The sequence below is a fragment of the Chrysemys picta genome, chromosome 2, assembly GCF_011386835.1.
Source record: "Chrysemys picta bellii isolate R12L10 chromosome 2, ASM1138683v2, whole genome shotgun sequence".
Classification (NCBI taxonomy): domain Eukaryota; kingdom Metazoa; phylum Chordata; order Testudines; family Emydidae; genus Chrysemys; species Chrysemys picta.
Genome location: NC_088792.1, coordinates 159,251,817 through 159,270,490, shown reverse-complemented (window position 1 = coordinate 159,270,490; position 18,674 = coordinate 159,251,817). Strand labels below are relative to the sequence as shown.

General features: G+C 54.8%; 1 protein-coding gene across 1 annotated transcript; it reads right to left on the bottom strand.

Moving 5' to 3' along the window:
• Window positions 1–1,274: 1,274 nt before the first annotated feature.
• On the bottom strand, window positions 1,275–16,680 carry DOK2 (docking protein 2). The gene is made up of 5 exons (XM_005285091.4): window positions 16,394–16,680; window positions 10,532–10,828; window positions 9,930–10,026; window positions 3,389–3,570; window positions 1,275–2,655 (listed from the first exon to the last, which is right to left on the bottom strand). The coding sequence occupies exons 1-5, from the start codon at window positions 16,454–16,456 to the stop codon at window positions 1,711–1,713; spliced, it is 1,584 nt and encodes a 527-aa protein (XP_005285148.1). The 5' UTR covers window positions 16,457–16,680; the 3' UTR covers window positions 1,275–1,710.
• Between the last annotated feature and the right edge of the window lie 1,994 nt (window positions 16,681–18,674).

Genomic DNA, 18,674 nt, shown 5'->3' with positions numbered 1-18,674 from the left:
CCTACTAATCAGCCCATTATGGAGACGGGGTCAGACCCGGAGCTCCAGCCTGCGGTGGGCCATCCCCACCAGCCCACATCCAGGGCCTTGGGTCGCACCTGCACTGAGCTGCATTGGCTGCTGACCACTAATGCTCTTCTCACCCACGGACCCAGCACTATTGACCCATGCTGCCCTTTTAAACGGAACAGAAATATCCATTCCAATCAGGTTTCACGGATTTTCCCCCCTCCCTCCTTTCTTTTCTCCTGCATGTTCTTTTTCAGAACCTCATGTTTAATCATGTTATCTGAAACCCTGCTGCAGAGGCAGTTTCAGCCCGGTTCCCCTTTCCAATGGCGCTAGAGACCTGGGCTGAGCATCGTACCATGGGCCAACACTGCCCTCCAGTGGGAGAGAGGCAGGCTGGCTGCCCATATGCTGCCAGCTCAGAAATAAACCTACAGTTTAGATGCTCCTGGGCCGAGGTGGGTTGAAGACGGTGGGATTAGCGCCAAAGCCCGGGCAGGTTTGCTTTGCCTGGCTCTCCCCTTTCAGAGGCAGTGATACAGTCTGATTTGGGGATGCACCCTCCAGGGAGAGGGGCAGTGGGAATGCACCCCCTGGGGCAGCTGGCTATCCGGTGCACAGTTGTAATGTCACAGATGAATTATGCCTGGCACCACCTGGGCCAGTGACTCGCCAGAGTGGCCCTATTGCTGCCACCGCATCTGCCCCCTCCCCAGCTGTCAGTGAACAGGTAGAGTTGGCCTGGCTGGCCCGCTTCACCTGAGCCAGAGTCCCAACCAAGCTGCCTGCCTGTGAGATGTGCTATTGAAATTGCTCCACAGAGACCAATATCACACCTGCCCCGCTCCAGCGTGGCCAGTGTCACCTGTGGGCTATCCTGCCCGAACCACTGTCTCAGCTTGATGTCCCACTTCTTCGGCCACCTGAATCTCCTGCTCGGCCCTAAGCTTTCATCTCCTCCCGTGAGCTCACTAGGATGCAGCACAGGTCACAGGAAGATGGGATCAGCTGTGCTGGGGAAGGAAGGTTCATAGATTCGCAAGGGCCCCTTAGATCATCCCTGAACTCTGCGATACCACAGGCAGTTACATTTCCCCCAGTTATCCCTGCATTGATCCCCGTAACTCGTGTTGGACTAGAGCATAACTTCCAGAACGGCATCCAGTCTGGATTTGATGACATGAAGAAACAAAGGATCCACCACCGGTAATGCTGGACCAGAGAAACAGATGTAATGGGGAAAGAAGCCGCAGACCACTCTAGCAGCCGGTTTAAATGCCGTTTTTAATAGAGATGCCCAGGAATATCTTCTAGGGAGGGGAGAGTAACCCAGACCCTTTGGGACAGCATTATTAGTACTCTGTATATTAACTGCCATCACCATGCTGAGTGCCGTACACACTATACAGCAATGCATGACCCTGCCCTAAATCTATACAGTCTAGGCTAAGGGAGAGGGCACTCGGATTCTATCGTTCCCCACTGCTGGACAGCCAGGCCCGAACAGGCTTTCAGTCACTAGTGAGATGAGTTTGACAGACTCAGCTTTCACTGTAAGGGACAGCTGAAGAGCAAAGGCTCTTGGAAATGTCCACTCCAGCCATCTCCAGGGCTAGAGAGATGGCACAACCCGGGGCCAAGTGGAATGGCCGCACAGAAAGTCTTTTCTCTTGTTCTCTCTCCTCTTCCCTCTCCTCCCTTTTACTGCACATTCTTCTTCTTGTTCATGAACCTCAGGGCCACATTGTCGTATTCGGTTTCCCCAGTCCAGTCTCCCCCTTTCCCGGCGAGCGGGTGCAGGGTGGGCACGGCCATCTTGGGCACAGAGTAGTCATCCCGCTGGGGGTTGTAGGGGTACTCGTGACCCACTGGGTCCTCTGCAGTGGCCTGCAGCTTCCAGGCCTCCCCTTTGACCTCCTCGGGCTCATCGTACACAGTGTGGGCAGACAGGCCCTCAGGCTCATCATAAATGTGCTCTGGCTTGGTCTGAGTGGGTGGCTGGCTCCGCTTCCTCACGCCCGCTTCATCTATGCTGTCATACAGCGGGTATGGGACCTCTGGCTCCTCAAAGCCGCAGAGAAAGCTGCCAAACTCTGTGGCCATCAGGGACTTGGCGATGGTGTCGAAGGGCACAGCATATTCGGACTCAGGTACCTCTTTTGCCTGAGCCACCGCCTTCCTCGCCTGCTGCAGGGTCTTGGCTCTGCCCTGCGGGGGCAGCCGTAGGGAGTCACGTGGCTCCGCGTAGGGCAACTCGGAGTCAGCAGGGGAGATGAAGCTGCTTGTGGGCTCCCCGGATAAGGGGAAGCTGTTGGTGGGCTTCACTGATTTGCCTTTGGCTGGCTTCCCCTCCAAGCTAGACTCCAGGGAGAGGCATTTGGTGCTGGCCATGTGGTGCAGCAGGGACCCCCCAGTTGAGACCCTCTCCTCACCATCCCTGGCTCGGCTCACGGTCCTCACAGGAACAGGAACCCTGAGGGCATCGTCAGCAGGGCCAACCCACCGCGGCTCATCTGCCCCAAGGCCCCTCTGCACGTTGATGGCTGACTCAATGACCTGGAAGATCTCGTTGCCCTGTGTGGTCTCAAACTCAAAGTTGCCTTCTCCAGAGGCACATCTTCGACCAGCTTCGAAGGAGAAGGTCACCTGGCAGGGGTGCAAAGCCAAGCAGGGTCATATCCCCAGCACTGTGTGGGTACAGCAGCCCCTGCCACATTGAGGATAACAACATACTACAGCTGCTAACTAACTCTCCTTGCTCTCAAGTGCGAAAGGCCTGTGCTAGGGATCGAAGGCTCTAGGATCAAACCCAGCTGATGACTCAGACTGAGGGCTGTTATACCTACTCCCCCCATGGATAATTTTCTCACCTAGCTATCTGATGTGTTTGTTCCCAAGAAAACTCTCCTTGCCTGCCTTGATGTGACCTATGCAAGAGGGACAAGGATGTCCTGACCCAAAAGGGGGCTCAGTCTCCCTGCAGGAGCTCTGGCTTGTGCAAGGGGGATGTCACAGCTACTCCAGTCCCTGCCTCCCCCAGCAGGATAGTGCACATGTATTATCTTGGAGAAGCTCACAAACTACCCCAGTTTTTGCAGGGTGCTGGCTGTGGGGGGAGCTTCCAGCTCCCAATAGGTGAGGCTCTAGTGAGCAGGGCAGGAGCGCTGGCTGTGGGAAGCGCTCACCTCCCAGCTACTGGCAGAAGGGGCTACAGCAAATGGCATGCGAGTGCCAGCTGACAGCTACTCCAGGCCCAGCCTTTCTGACAGGAAGAGGCTTGACTTTTAACAGACTTCCTGCTTAGCTTCCTGATCTGATACCCCCCATCCCCACCCTGCACCTCAGAGGAGCTGTTCCCTCCCTCTGGGTCTGTGGTTACCTTATCCCGTCCAAATCTCCGCAGGAACTTATAAGGCCAGGTATAAAGCACGCCCCCCGTCTGCAGGTCCTGAAGCTCCAGGGCCTCATTCTCAGCTCGGAGGATGAAGCTGCCCCAGAGGCGGCAGCGCTCGGTGGCCTCCGTGGCCCTCACGGTCACTTGGAACTCCTTAGTGGCTGCGGCTGCAAAGGAACACGTGCTAGAGGTGATCCTGCCGGCCATGCTGCAGCTCACAGCCCTTCCGCGCGGCACCTCGTGAATTTTGCATGAATACATGAGCTCCCAGGTCTCCCTCACGCTGTCAGCCCTGCTGCTGGGAGCCTGCGGCTCAACAGCACGTACCCCGGCAGGCCTGTCATCTGCTAATGTAGCAACGCAGAGATGGGGGGAGTGCAGTTACCACCAGGCCTGGCTGTGTCCTACATAACCAGTGTGGAGTAGGACATGCCACAGACAGTGCAGCTGGGCGCTCAGCCTGAGAGGGAACTACTACGGCCCAAGTCCATATGGGCCAGTGGCACCATCATACAATGGTTAGACTGGGGATGATGGTATGTGGCACGGTAGGTGGCTTACCCCACACGGGGTGGGGGGCAGGCGAAAGACTAAAGATCAGGGAATCTCCAGCCTTCTTGAGAGCTGACGGGTATTAGCGAGGTGCTGCCAGGAGTTGCCTTCAGACTCAGGGAGTCTTTGGGGCCCTCAGACTCAGGGAGGCTTTTGCCCTCTGCCTCTGACTCATCCCTGGCACTCCTCAAAACACTCCTAAAAGGCAAATGCTTTTCCCTTGGGATGCACAGCAGAAATGTCCCAGAAACATCCCCCCTCCCCAGGAGGGGGAGCAGAGAACCCCCAAAGCCCCTGGATTCCCCTGCAAGATCTTCACACACAGAGTCACACGTGCGCTCCCCGTCCGAGACACAGACTCACGGTCGCACACAGACAGACACACATATGCAGACAGCCTCTCTCACACGCAAACCCACTTCCCCCATTTCGAGCTGCCCAAGCTGAACGCTACGGTGTGCTCGCCTATCATCTCCCCGCAGTTTGCTTTCCTAGCAGCACAGTTCTGCCCCGTGGCTGTGGATTGGAGACAGCACTGCCATTTCAGTGGGAGATCACCTGACTCGATTCCTCATCTCCGGTAGCACCCAGGACCCTGGGATGTTGGTAAAGGGCTTTCCAAGAGCCCTTTGTTAAGAGATTAACAGTGCATCAGTGAGGGGATGTGCCCCCAGTCGGAGAAGAAGGCCTGCTATCTCTGAACTCCTCCATGCAGCACGCCCACGGACGTAAATTCCCCTCTCTGCCCCCTGCTGCACCCTCCTCCCCCTGGCCCCCGCAGTGTGACACAGCTGGCACAATGCAAGGTGAACTTTCCTCGAGATGAGCCCACCACATCCTTCCTGTTCCTGCCAGGACTCCCTCAGCTCAGTGAGTGGGGCCGAGAAATGCAAATGCTCCCGCTGCCACGCTGCATCCCCCTCCTGCTCAGCGCAGGTGCTGTAACGACCACGAGGCCTCACTGGGGCCCTCATGTCCCCCAGCTCTGCCGGAAGCGGAACATGGAGCATGTCATGTCAGCCGCCTGAAAGGGCCACGGAGCTGGGATCTGCAAGGGCTGTGCCCAGCCCTGCGCTCACCGAGAGCTTCCGGCAGCCACCGTGGGAGCCAAACTCTGATCCAAACGCACCTCAGATTCACACTGTGCTTTCAGCCACGTGACGCAGGCACATGGATGGCAGACTTCCAAAAAGCCCGTGGTGCTGTGATAAGGGGTGCGGGTGACTCAGGAAAGGACGCTCTCTCTGAGTCAGTGTCCTATGCCCTCGTGTGATGATGGGGGCTCTTCCCTTGGAGTCAGTGCTGACTCCATTACCCCAGGAGGATGTGGGGAGGGGAGGAGCTGTCCAATCTGTCTGGACCGCACTCATCACCTGAGCATGGGATCTGTTAGAGAGGAGGGGGCTGATTCTCGCCTCCCCCTGGCGCTTTGTGCCTTTGTTCACAGCTGGGCACAGCGTTGCCAATCTGGAATACTCCACTCACACCAGAGCTCACGTTTGGCACTCACTTTGCCCAAGTGTAAATGACTCCACCAGGTGAAAGGCAGAGTAGAGGCAAACCCATCCCCTATCTTCCAGAGGTACACAAACCCCAGGTCCTGAGCCCAGGGCACTTCCCCCAAGAACAGGGATGTTCTAACCCAGTGTTCTGTCCAAATTCCAGCTTGGCCAATTACATCCTCCGCCTCCCCGCGTGCTCCCTGCAGTTTCGACTGGATCCTGCTTCTTCTCCCCTTCCTGTCCTAAGCTGCCGGGAAGGGTTCCTGGGCCTCTATTTACCAGCTGCCAGGTTCCACCCTGGAGGCAGCAGCATTACAGAGGGGAGTCAAGCGGTTCTTAGGTGATCGGTTTGCAAAGAGCTTGTGAGGGAAAATCCTGAGCATGGTATTTATTCTTATTACGAGGCCAGCTCCCTTCTGAGAATGCAGGTCAGCCTCTCCCCAGAGCCATGCCGGATGCCGGCAGCCTTGGGACACGACTTGGACCCCCACTCCATGTTAAACAGCCCTCTGTAGCCGAGGCATGGTCCTGACAGCTGCATGCAAAAGCAGCCCGGCAGGCAGCAGATCTCCCCCGCCGCCCTGCCAAACCAGCAAGACCATTCCCACTTCCCTAGCACCTTACTGGATTTCAGCTCAAGGCAGGCCCGTCTCCTGCAGTAGTTTGCCAAGTGCTATGTAGCCCAGCACAATCTCCCTGTAGCTTATCTGCTCCCTGCAACGTGCCCCTTGGCCCTCTCTGAGAAAGGGAGGTGAGTGTGCTGCCTTCTCACCAGCTGATAGCGTAGCAGATCAGAACCCTCCAACTGCAGGGACAGGCTACCCCATTCTCCTTTAGAGGGTGGATAAAAAAAAGTGACTCACCATCTGAAGAAGCCTGAGACAAACACAGGTTGGAGATGAGACCAAGGGAGAGGTGCAGGCTGGATCAAGACATTGGGCCAGACTCACCCCTGGATTTACATCTATCATGGATTTGGCCCTTTGCTCTCAATTCTCTGCCAATGCTGCTGTTTAATCCTGCAAACAAAAGGTGTGTGTGTGTGTGTGTGTGTGTGTGTGTGTGTGTGTGTGTGTGTGTGTGTGTGACTGTGACTGCGCCTGCTCACATGTGTGTGCATGCATGTAAGTGTGCCCATGCAAGTGAGTTTGTGTGTGCGTTTGCATTTGAGAGTCCCCAGGTATATATTTCCAGGTGGAAAGGTGTGCAAATGTGCAACTGTGTGCATACACACGTGCATGTGAGTTAGCAAGTGTGCTTGGCATGCCTGTTCTCAAGACAGGAGCAATGGCCTGGAGAGGGGGTGATTTTCCTTTGCCAGCCCACCCTACGGGTTCTTGTAAGGCAGGAACCATGCTCTGGGAGGATTAATCTCTGCTCCTTTCCCAGCACCCCGTGCGCCCTTCCACTTCCCTGAAAGAGTCCCAGGTCCATTGCTCAGGCTGCCTTTGACGTGGAGAGGTTGCTACGTTGATGATCGAGCAGGATGTTTGCAACAGGCCAACATCTGCGGGTCAGTTGGTAAACTGAGCCCGAGCCAAGTGTGTGTGACACTCTTACTGTGTTTGTGGACACCAGCTCTGTCGGCTCACCACATGCCTTCCTAGCAGCACTCAGGAGGCGGCGAGACACAGAGATGGAGGCAGAGGGAGAAAGTGCCCCTTCTGGCCCCTGCATTTCAATCTTTTCCCTATATAAACATTCAGAACACTTGGCCCTCAGACAGGCCCTTTCCTCTGAGGATCCGCGAGCTGTGTGCAGCGCTGACTCAGTCACATTACCCTCATTGCACAAATGGGGAAAGTGAGGCACAGAGAAGTGACTGATCCAAGGTCACCCTGCAAGTCAGCGGCATAGCCAGAGCCTCAATTTCCCTTTCCACGTGGCTGCCGGCTGCCTCACTCCCCCATCCCACGCTCCTCTCCCTTCACTCAAATCACCCAGCCCAGCTGCGCTACTTGGCATGCAGGGTTGATGGCCTGTTCCCGTGGCTTCGTGGGAGTGGGCGCATGGGCTCTGTGCCTTCAGTCACTCCTCAGCACAGGAGAGCAGGGTTGAGGGGCTCTCATGGGAAATGGTGCAAGACCGACAAGGGTTCTAAGCGCTCTGGACAGTTGCGAGCGGCCGGTTATCAGCGCGAGGCACAGTTCTACCAAACCACAAAGCAGGAAGTGCAGGAGGGCTATTTATGAAGCTGATTTTCCATTTCACTTCTTGCAAAGAGCAGGGCTGAGCTGTTGTTGCAGCCATGTTCCGATTCAAAATTAGCAGCGTGGCTTAAGTGGCATATGGGCTAAGGCTCCAGGTTTAATCTTTAACTTTAACACAATGGGCTCCTGGTCTGTGACTAGGGCTCCCAGGCACTAAGGCAAGGCAAATAATAATAGCCAAGTGATACTGACAAGGGCCTCCTCTGAGCACACCATTATATTCCCTTCCTTCCTACCTGGGTACAGTGCAGCGCTCCAGTGAGACTGGGATGGTGGGCCAGGGAATCCCTCCTTCCCGATGTCTATAGCTGCCTTTCCTCTATCTGTCAGGGCTTGGCTTTGCACACAAGTTCAGCATCACCCCTTTAGTTAAACCAGTGCAATTTTGTGGCCTGGGAAAACTCCTTTTGGTCCCCGACTCCTGGCGGCTCGTGGCTCAGAGTGGCTGGGACCCACCACCCTGCATGCAATCTGTTACACGAGGGAAAAGTGGGTGTGAGCATCTGCTACTCTGACTGGGTAGGACCAGACCTCCAGCTGGCAGAGAAGATGAAGTCAATGGGACTGTGCTGACTTAAACTAGATGAGGTTCTGTCGCCATGGCCTGAGATGCGCTAGCAAGAACTGTGTTCAGAAACAGTGATCAGGAAGAATGACGTGTGCTAATGGGTCTCCAGCACCATTGCTGCTAAAACAATTCAGACACAGTCTCCCTGGCCTGGGTAAATCCCGGGACTGTGCTCTGAGAACCATGCTACGGATTCTCTGAACGTGGTTGTAATGTGGCTTCGAATGTGGACACAACCCTGATGCGCTGCAACTAGATCTGCAACAGTTTCAGGTGCGTTCCCAGTTCGCTGAAGGGCACTTGGACCCAGAGGCTGGCTGCAGGCTTCTGGTTTCTAATGATGTCACGTTCCCCCCCCCCCGAAGAATGTCATAAGCAAAAGCTTGCTGCCCAAGGGAAGGGGGTGAAGTAGGAGGCAGAAACAGGTTAGGAGACCCCAGAGGACAAGGGTCCCCCAAGAGACCAAACACGTCACAGGGAGTGAGGCTTGGGAAGCATTGTTATATTCATATTATGTCATCGTTATGTCGATTTGCTGTTTTGTTACGAGTCAGTGGCATGTTGGTGGTAACGTGAATGAGGTGATTGCTGATGGTCCCTGGATCTCTAGGCTGCTGGTTCTAGCCCCCGTTAGGTCAGCTACCCAAGTAGCAGGAAGTTGTTACTCCCTGATTGCTGGTCAGTAGTGGAGTCTACTTAGAAATGGGACCTGGTGGGTTTGAAAGGCAAAATGCTCCAATGTGTGCACTGGGGGGCAGGTCTGGATGCCGATAGCCTGGGAACCGAGGGGTTAATGTGGAGCAATGCAATTGATTCTGGCAGTATGCAGGGGAGAGCAAGGAACAAAGGGGCATGCGGCAGCCAAGCTGGGGCTGGTGGCAAGAGATTAGGGGCTGATCCAAAGCTCACAGAAATCAATGAGATTCTTTCTATTGACTTCAATGGGCTTTGGCTCAAGTCCCCAGGGCTCTGGGATATTAAACTCCCGCTTGTGCGTGTGAGTGTCCCCCAAAGTAAGTACGGGGCTGGCAGGCAAAGGAGAGGGCATGTCTCTGTTTGCAAAGAGAGGGCAAGAGCCTACATTTCCCAGCAGCCCCCGCAAGAGCTAGGGAGAGGTCTGCTCCTCTGTAAGCGCCCAGCAGGGCTCAGGGATCGCGGCTGAGTCATACTTGACTGTGGTTTCGGGTTCCGCCAGGGCAAGGTGTTATTACTCCATCACCCTCCCGCTGCCCCCCCCCCACTTCCTCTCAGAAAGAAGAAAGCAAAACCACTTGAATCGTTCTGCTGGGGGCTTCTTCTCTGTTGTGCCCTGCCTCTGCCCCTGCTGTGCCCACTCCGCTCATCCAGCTGGCTGGCTGGCTTTCGCCACACATCGCCTGTCTCTCTACGGACATACATATTCATCCTAATACCCATCTCACACCATGCACATCCAACTATCAGTCTATCCGATTTCTTTCTCTCTCACACACACACACATGCCCAAAACTGCATCTATTTACCTGCATGTTCATAGTGGCTCCATCCATGGCTCTAGGTATCTCATCTCCTAGCCTGTGAGTTCTATGGAGGTGAACACACAGGTCCAGTCTCCAGTGCCTGCTGACCCAACACCTTCCACCAGAACTAGATGCACTTCAAACACACATGCACGCACGCACACGCAGAGCCAGGCTCTCTCATTCCCACCCTACCTTTGGCCCTGGAGCTGTACAGGGAGTTCTCCTCCATGGATAGCGAGACCGGGTGGCTGTCCTTCCCCACTGCTGCCTTCCGTTCCTCCCTGCTCCTCTGGAACCCACAGGGAAGAGAAATGGGTGAGTGTGGGGCAGCCCAAGTCCAGCCACGCTGATTTGGGCCCATGTGGTGTCTCCTCCCCAGCACTGAGATCCAGATGCCAGAGCTGATAGAGAGGGCATCCCCCTTCCTGCAACCTCATCTCCTAGTGCCTGGGGCTCTTTGTTGAACTGCCAAGGCTCCTCCCACTCCCCAGACCAACAGGGGCTTGGAGACCCTGTGAAGGACACAGGGGACACCAGAGCTGGCCTGAGAGAGCACCCTGAGGACTCTGAGCAACACTTCAGTGTAGGCCAAAGCTCAGTACTAATGAGCAAAGCTGGGCCATCCATTCTCCCTGGCACCCTCCAACACCCACCTCCATGGAAACCCCAGCTCTTGGAGTCCCCCACCCCTGAACACCCCCCTCCAGATCCTTGGCATCCCCCTCACTCTTAAGGACCCCTCCATACGCCCACATCACTCCCCACCACCACAGGGAGCACGCCGCCACTCTTACCGCGAAGGCCAGATCGCAGAGGGTGAGGACCCAGTTGGCCACCTCGGTGCTTTCAGCTGCCAGCAAGTAGCGCTTGTCCGTGGTCTCCAGAATGAAGGGGACAGTCTCCTTGGGGCTGCTGGTGTCCCCATTAGCCTGAGCCACATGCACACAGTTACTCAACTTGATGAGCTTCTTGCCACTTTCAGCCTTCTTGGGCTTCTCGGAAGTGGGAGGCCCGGAGCCCTCGAAGAGCTCCAGGTGGGCGCAGGAGCAGGCACTCTCCCGGTACAGCACTGCCCAGAACTTCCTCCATTTCTGACCAGGGGGAAGGAAGCAAAAGGAACAGAAACATGCGGGTATTAGCTCTCCCTTTGGGTTCCTAGGAAGTTTTGCTTCTGATTCTCATGCACTAGCCCAAGGCTGCAATGTCTGGGCTGTAAATGGCCTCCCGGGGACAGCTGGTTTGTTTTACATGGAAAACTAAAGCTATTCCCACCTCTTCATGGCAAAAAACAGTTGTGTTTTTACATCAAGACAGATCTAGAGCCATGGACTATTTTCACTGCAATAAGAGGTGTGTTTGCATTGCTAGCTAGCTCAATGCAAACCCTAGGGGAAACAAGCCACCCGCAGTTTTTACCTTGGTGTAACTAGTGGAGTTTAACCATATATCAACATACCTGGGTTTAAGCTCACCTAGCTCCATCACAGTAAAAACTGCAGTGCCTTCTCTCCACTAAGGTTTATCAAAGCAAACACACCTCTTATTGCAGGGATGACACGGTCCTTGTCTCCACCCTGCAGTGCTGTTTTAAAAAGGGCCATGAGGGTAACAATTTCAAAAGCACCTGTGCCTTAGGAGTCCAAGTTCCATTGCAAGTCAACAGGATTTGGGCTCCTAAGTCACTTAGATCCAGATCCTCAAAGGCATTTAGACACTTAACTCCCATTCTGTGCCTTAGAGGAATCTGAAAATTTTCCCTTAAGTGTTTACTTTTAAGTGGCTCCTGTAAACATCCCCGACAATCCACAAAGACACTGAGACTCTGGGTGCATCTACACTGCTCGTGGCAGCGAGCCTCTCAGCCCTGGTTGACAGATTTGGGCTTGCGCGGCTCACACTATCACATTAAAAATACCTAGGTCAAGGCTGCAGAGGTCTGAAACCTAGAGAGGGGGATTGGCAGCAGAGCCCAAGCTCCAGCCCCAGCTGCAACTTCAAACTGCTGTCTCCTGTCTTCACAGCTAATTTTAGCACTGAAGCACAAGTCCTGCACGCCTGAGTCTGTTGACCCAGGCTTGGGGGCTTGCTTCTGTGGGTGGCTGATGGCTGTGTAGAGGTAACCTCAAAGGGCTGGTCTAAGCACAAACATGCTGGACACGAAACACCAACATTGGTTTTCATTCAGATCTTTCATTATGTTGGTACAGGTTACGTTAGCTTGAAGGGCCAGAGACTCCACAAAGTCCGCTAGAGACTTCACTAGTGCTCTTGATTTTATGTGGAAGGAGCTCAGATACTGCAGTGATGGGCAGCAGGATAAAATCCTTAGATAGATAGATAGATAGATAGATAGATAGATAGATAGATAGATAGATAGATAGATGGCCGGCTCCAGGCACCAGCCCACCAAGCTTGTGCTTGGGGCGGCACCTGGAGGGGGGCGGCGCGGTGTGGCGCTCCGGCTCCGGCCACCGGGGAGAGCGAAGCCCCAGCCGGGGCTCGCTGCCAGGGAGAGCAGAGCCCCGGCTGGGGTTCGCCGCCCTCCCCCGGGGCTCCGGCCGCCTTCCCCCCGCCCCCCGTGCCCTCCCCTGCCGCGCTGGGGGGCACAGCCGGAGGCTTTTTTGCCTGGGGCGGCAAAAAAGCCAGAGCCGGCCCTGGATAGATAGATAGATACTCTTAACCTGGACTCAGAGTGGCTATCTATGTGTACATGCCCTGAAATGGCTCTGTCAGAAATACTGTTGCCAAATTGACCAGCTGAACTGCTGCCAAGACAGCAATTTCACCCTGCAAATGACGTCTTTGTGGCAGCTTTCTCACTTAGGGCCCAGTTGATGCCTAAGTGCATGATCTAAAGGATCCTGAAGTGAAATGGACTCTTGCCATTGACTACCATGGGCTTTGGATCAGGCCCTAGATTGTTTCCGATTCTGTAAAAACAGGCAGACGTCACTGCATCAGGGACACTTGCGTCACATTTTTGAAGCTAGCTCAACAACCAGAACAGCTGGAGACTTCCTTTGTGTTACAAAATAAACAGAGAATAAGTAGGCCGAAGGAAATAGGGTCCAGTTTACCTCCCCACTGTGCACCAGCTGAATCGAAGCCCTCACTTTAACTGAGGATAACCTGACCTTTCTGTGTACATGGCTCAGTCTAGAGTGGTGCGAAGGACAATCTGCAACATGCATATGCAGTGCACCAAACAGCTTCCCAATCTGCCTGCACTGATCTCCACAGTGTCGCCACAGGCTGTTTGCTTGGGTTAAACTTTCATGGGGGAACAGCCGCCACAGGTCAAGGATGATGGTTATCTGGTATCCTGCCTGCTCTGCTCTCATGTGTTACAACACCACACCCATCTTCCTTGGGAGGGAAAGGGAGGGGAGGGGAGGGGAGTCCAGGATGCTCTGTCTAGCCCAGCCTTGGCGGTGGGGGGGTGTTTCACTGGGTGGGTGGAGAGCTATTGACAGTGACAGAAATAACAAGGGTTGCAAACATTCATTTGGTTATCTGCTAAGAAGATATGCTCCATCTATGCTCGTGGCCTGTTAGCCAGGCTCTCGCACACAGATCACACATGCGGGGCTGACATTTGCAGACGGGGGGTTGGGGTTACTATTCAATTTCACGTGTATGACTAGTGCTGGTGATTGGAATCTGCTGCTTAGCCACGAAACTGAAGCCACAGCCAGGCAACCTTCCCCACCCTGGCCTAGAGCTGTTGCCAATTTTGGCTGGACGTATTCCTGGAGGCAGGGCCAGCTCTGGCTTTTTTGCCGCCCAAGGCAAAAAAGCCTCCCGCTGCTCCGCCCTCCACCCCCCAGCGCGGCAGGGGAGGGCGCCGAGCCTGGCCACGGGCCGCTCTCCCCGACCGGCCGGAGCGCCGGGGGGGAGGGCGGCGAGCCCGCCACGGCTCCGCTGGCAGCCGGAGCCCCACGAGGAGGGCGGAGAGCCCGGCCAGGGCTCCGCTCTCCCCGGCGGCCAGAGTGCCGGGGGAGGGCGGTGAGCCCACTGCGGCTCCGCTCTCCTCGGCGGCCGGAGCCGGAGCACCGCGCCGCGCCGCCCCCCTCCAGGTGCCGCCCCAAGCACTAGCTTGGTGGGCTGGTGCCTGGAGCCGGCCCTGCCTGGAGGTTTCATCACATGACATAATCTTTAATTAAAGATTCATCTTTAATTCCTGGAGACAGTCCTGGAGGGCTGGCAACCCTAGGGAGCCACTTGGAAATAGCAGAGGAACTCCAGCCCCCCTTTAGGCTGTCCACCCCCAGAGGGCTAGTCAGTACCATGCTTGGTTTGTGCAATGCAGACTCTTGAGGGCAGGGATCTGGACTGAGATCCTCCCTCTCTGGTGCCCACAGGCCGCACACAGAAATGCCTTTTGGTTATCACCAGCACTGGCTACGTTGATCAGCTGACCAACAGGAGAAAGAGCCTGTTTCTGCGTCCTCCCGTCTCTAAATGTGGTGCAGGGGCCTAACTCCCTTCTCCTTCACGCTGGGGTAAATCAGGAGTCACTCCGTAGTTACACCAGTGCAAGAGAAAGGGGAATCTGAGGTTTCTAACTGTGCTGCAAAGGAGCCTTTCCAAAGAAAAGGTCTTGGGGAAACAATCACCTCTCACTGTTCATTGTGGGCTAGACACTTAGCTGGTGTTAGTCAGTGAAGCCCAGGGAGCTTAGGCCAACTGACACCCACTGATGATCTGACCCCAGGGCCGGCTCCAGGGAGCAGCGCAGCAAGCAGGTGCCTGGGGTGGCCAACGGAGGGGGGCCAACGGAGGGGAGCATGTCCAGCTCTTCGGCAGCAATTCGGCGGCGGGTCCCTCAGTCCCTCTCGGAAGATTGGACCTGCCACCGACTTGCCACCGAAGAATGAAGCGGCGGCGGTACAACTGCTGCCGAAGTGCCACCAATCATGGCTTTTTTTTTATTTTTTGCCGCTTGGGGCGGCAAAAACGCTTGAGCCAGCTCTGTCTGGCCCTATGTCTTTCTTTGAAAGCTAGACCTGGGCCCAGGAGCCAATGCCTGCACCCAGTTCTGAACTTCCCGGGGTCTAGGGGGCTGTTGGACCCAGGAGTCCAGTTAGGGCCCATCTCTATTAACAGTGCACCTCCTGCATCCCAGGGCTCATGCCCAGGTATCTAAGAGTACATCTACCCTACAAGAAAAGACTGCGGCACGGCTGCAGATGGCCCGGGTCAGCAGACTCAGGCTGCAGGGCTCAGACTTCAGCGCTACAAAATTGCAGGATAGAGGTTCCTGTGAGACCCCATGGGGGGTAGGGTCTCAGACCTTGGGCTCCAGCCCAAGCGAGTACACTGCTTTTAGCCCCACAAGTCCAAGTCAGCTGACCCCAGCTCTGAGACTCAGTGCAGTGTGGGGTTTTACGGCAGTGTGGATATATCTTTGGGGGTCTCATTGTGAGTTTCCCCTGACTGTTCAGCTCCCACCGGAAATGGCAGGCAGTGCTCTGGGGTTTGAACTCCCATTTTGGTCTGGCTGCAGCATTTCCAGAGGAACCTTTCCACGAACTAGTATGCGCTGCAAGCAGGTGAAAGCTAGCTGTGCAGACTTCTGCTTTCAGGGGAGCTCTTTGCAACCTGAGCCCGGCCCGGATCCTTGCAACCGGATCATCTTGAGACCTGCCCAGAAACTGGGCAGGAAGTATGAAAGCTCCTAAAATGCTGCAAAGAAGCAGGGTGGGGGAGAGCTGGGGTTGCCCCTGCAGCACAGCAGGCGGGTGTGAGCACGGATGCTGAGCACAGGGGAGGTCCTGTGACACCGTATATCAGAACTGAGCTGAGGAAACAGGGGTCTCCTGCAACGCAGGAGCAAGCAGGGAGCAGGGGAGCTCCTGCTGCAGTTGCAAAACAGTGGTGTTGTTTTTTCAAAGCCCAGCCCATGTTTATGCCAATCACTGTCAGGCCCCTGGCAAGTTGCCTGTGTCAGTGCCATGAAGACAAATCCCTGCCGCTCTCCTCTTCCCCTTCCCCAGTGTAGATTGTCCCCGTCTCTGTACTGTGAGTCTCAGGCCCTATATGTCTTGAGCGGAGGGACAACGAAAGCCAGAGACCTCAGCTTCTGCCTACGCCAGGGCTCTCGTTTGAAGGGATGTGACTCATTCCTGGGAGTCACCGGACTGATGAGGGCTTCCTACAAGAGGGAGGAAGATCTGGTGAGCTGCAGCTTGTGCCCAGTTGAGTCACCAAGGCAGAAGACGGGTAGCAGGAGGGGGGATGCTGGACAGGGCACGTCACAGTAGGATCAATGGGGTGAAACTGGGCAAGGGACTGTTTAGGCAGAACATCCAGGGGGTTCTTAATGGGGCGGAGAGTGTGAAGCGGGGACTCGTCTCCCCAGAGAGGCCCATACATGGTGCATTTAAACCCCTAGGAAACCCGTGTGGCTCTGTGACCCTACTGCCATTCCCAGCCCGGGTACAGCACAGCAACAGGGCCCTGCCAGGGATGAGGGGCCAGCCCTGCAAACTGTCCCGCTTTGCAATAAGGCAAGATGGCGAACTAGGGGCACAGAGGCAGGCACTGTCTGAGTCCAGGATGGAGGAAGCCCAGGCCCCAGGCAGGGCATGGGAATCCCCAGTCAAGAGCAGCTAGAGGCTTCCGGAACTAGCGGAGATGCCCAAGTCGGTCCTTACCTTCCCGAAGGTTTGCTGCTGCTGGAGGTACAATAATCCCTGTTTTACAACCGTCTCGTCCATCTTCTAGCAAGGAGCATCCTCTCACTCTGTCACACGCACTTTCCTGTCCCAGCCCTCCCCTCTATCTCTCTCGATCTTTCACACCTCCCACCTCTGACCCATGCTTAGCACCTCTCGGTCACCTAGCCCACGCCACGTCTAGCTCCGGCTCCCTACCCTTCAGTTTAACTCATTCCCTCCCCAGACGCCGTCCTGCTTCTGCCTTCAGGGCTGGGTTTGCTCCCGATCTCACTTCATGAGCATGTGACGTGTGGCCGGGTTTTTTTTTTTTTTTTTCCTAAACATATACGTTTCACACTTCAGCTTCCTGTATTTGCGATCTTACCAAAAAGGGCAGCTACAGACGCTGTTGTTGAGTGCTGCTATGTCCACAGACACTCTGAAACATACTAACACACTGACATACATTCAGACTGTACATGCCAACACAGAGATACACACACAGACACACAGAAACTGTATGCACTGACAGAGACACACAGACACTAACACACTGAGACTGTCCGCACTGACAGCCAGAGACACACAGACAGTGACACACTGAGGCTGTACACACTGACACACAGAGACACTGACACACTGAGGCTGTACGCAGTCACACACAGAGACACACACACACACCAAGGCTGTACGCACTGACACACAGAGACACATAGACACTGACACACTGAGGCTGTACGCACAGACACACAGAGATACACACACACACACCGATTGTACTCCCTGATCCACAGGCTGCACATTGTACACACAGACATTCTTGAGTCTTTTGCTCTTTACACCACAACACCAATCTGAAGACCCCACAGGGGACATACTGGATCCCAGATAGCTGTATTTACTAACTATACACAAACATGCCAGGCCTAGCAACAAGGTATGGGTTACAATAGCACCACTGCATTGGCTGATTTCTGGCAGCTTCTGAAACACGGAGCTTAGTGAGCATCGCTAGAGGGCTCACAAACTATTTAAAGGAATCCTACCCAATTCCTACACACTCCACATATGCACCGATTATACATTTTTGTTTTTACTTTATTATCACCCTCCTTCGATTCAGAAAAGGCACAGGCAACAGGTTGGGTCAGAACCCACTTCTCCCACCCAACTCCACTATTCTTGGACAGACTCTGGGCTCTTTTCTTACTGCACAATACCCCAACGTGCCCTGGGATCTGCAGGCCCATCTGGATTAGAGAGGGGCTCATTTGGAGCCAGAAAGTTTGTTTAATCCATTACGAAGTCAGGGTCCAGCTGTCCCAAGTACATTCAGATTGTGAAGAGCCTCAAATCCCGGGGATGTGGGGCTCTTGGGGGATGGGTTTGGTGGGGGTCTGTGCTCTCTCTCTCTCTGTTGCTTGCATTGGTTCTCTTCACCTGCCTCATGCTTTACTTATGAGCTTTAAAGAAACAGCCACCTCATCCTTGATGCCCGCTCCTCAGAGCAGGTAAATGAGGTGGTTCCAGGGTAATGGGGCAACAGGCAGTCATGCAAAGCAGGAGAAAGCAAGTGTCCTGGTGCTGAGAGACATTGGCTTCACTTCCTGGAGGCTGGATGCCTATCTTTAACCACAGAGCAGGGCCAGGCAAGCAATGTAGCCTGTCTTTGAAATTGAGGGACAGTGGAAACAGGTCGCTTACGTTTGATACAATGGAACTTGATTTAACTTGTGCTGTGCGCTGCTGCTCTGGGAATCCCGGGGTCATGGTGTGTGTGAGGGGATCCTACACTCTCAGACAATAGGGCTGGGACACACTAGTTACAACAGAGACCCTAGGGGAGAAAGTGCATACATTAGCTAACTGCATGGGCTTCCCTGCACCCTGCTGGCAAATGGGGCTGGCTTGGCCCCTCTGGACAAGTAAGGGAGGGTCTGAGCAGAAGCAGGTGGCATGCGCTTTGCATGAACTAAGCACCCTTTCTACCTGCAAATGTAGGTCTACATCTGTCAGAGCACCCTCTAGTGGCCAATTCACCCCTCCCGTGTTCTCTATGTGTCTGACAATAATAATAATAAATAATAATAATAATAATGACTGTCACTTGTATTTGAATACGACTGTGACTGGCAATCAGTTTCCACATGTAGGGTTCAGGAAATGTGTCAAGGCAAGTTGGTGTCTACGTTCCCTCCGACTGTCGGGCAAAATGGAGCGATGACATTCTGTTGCATGTTCTGCTCCCTTCATAGCAGAGTACCAAGCTCGCCTGTCA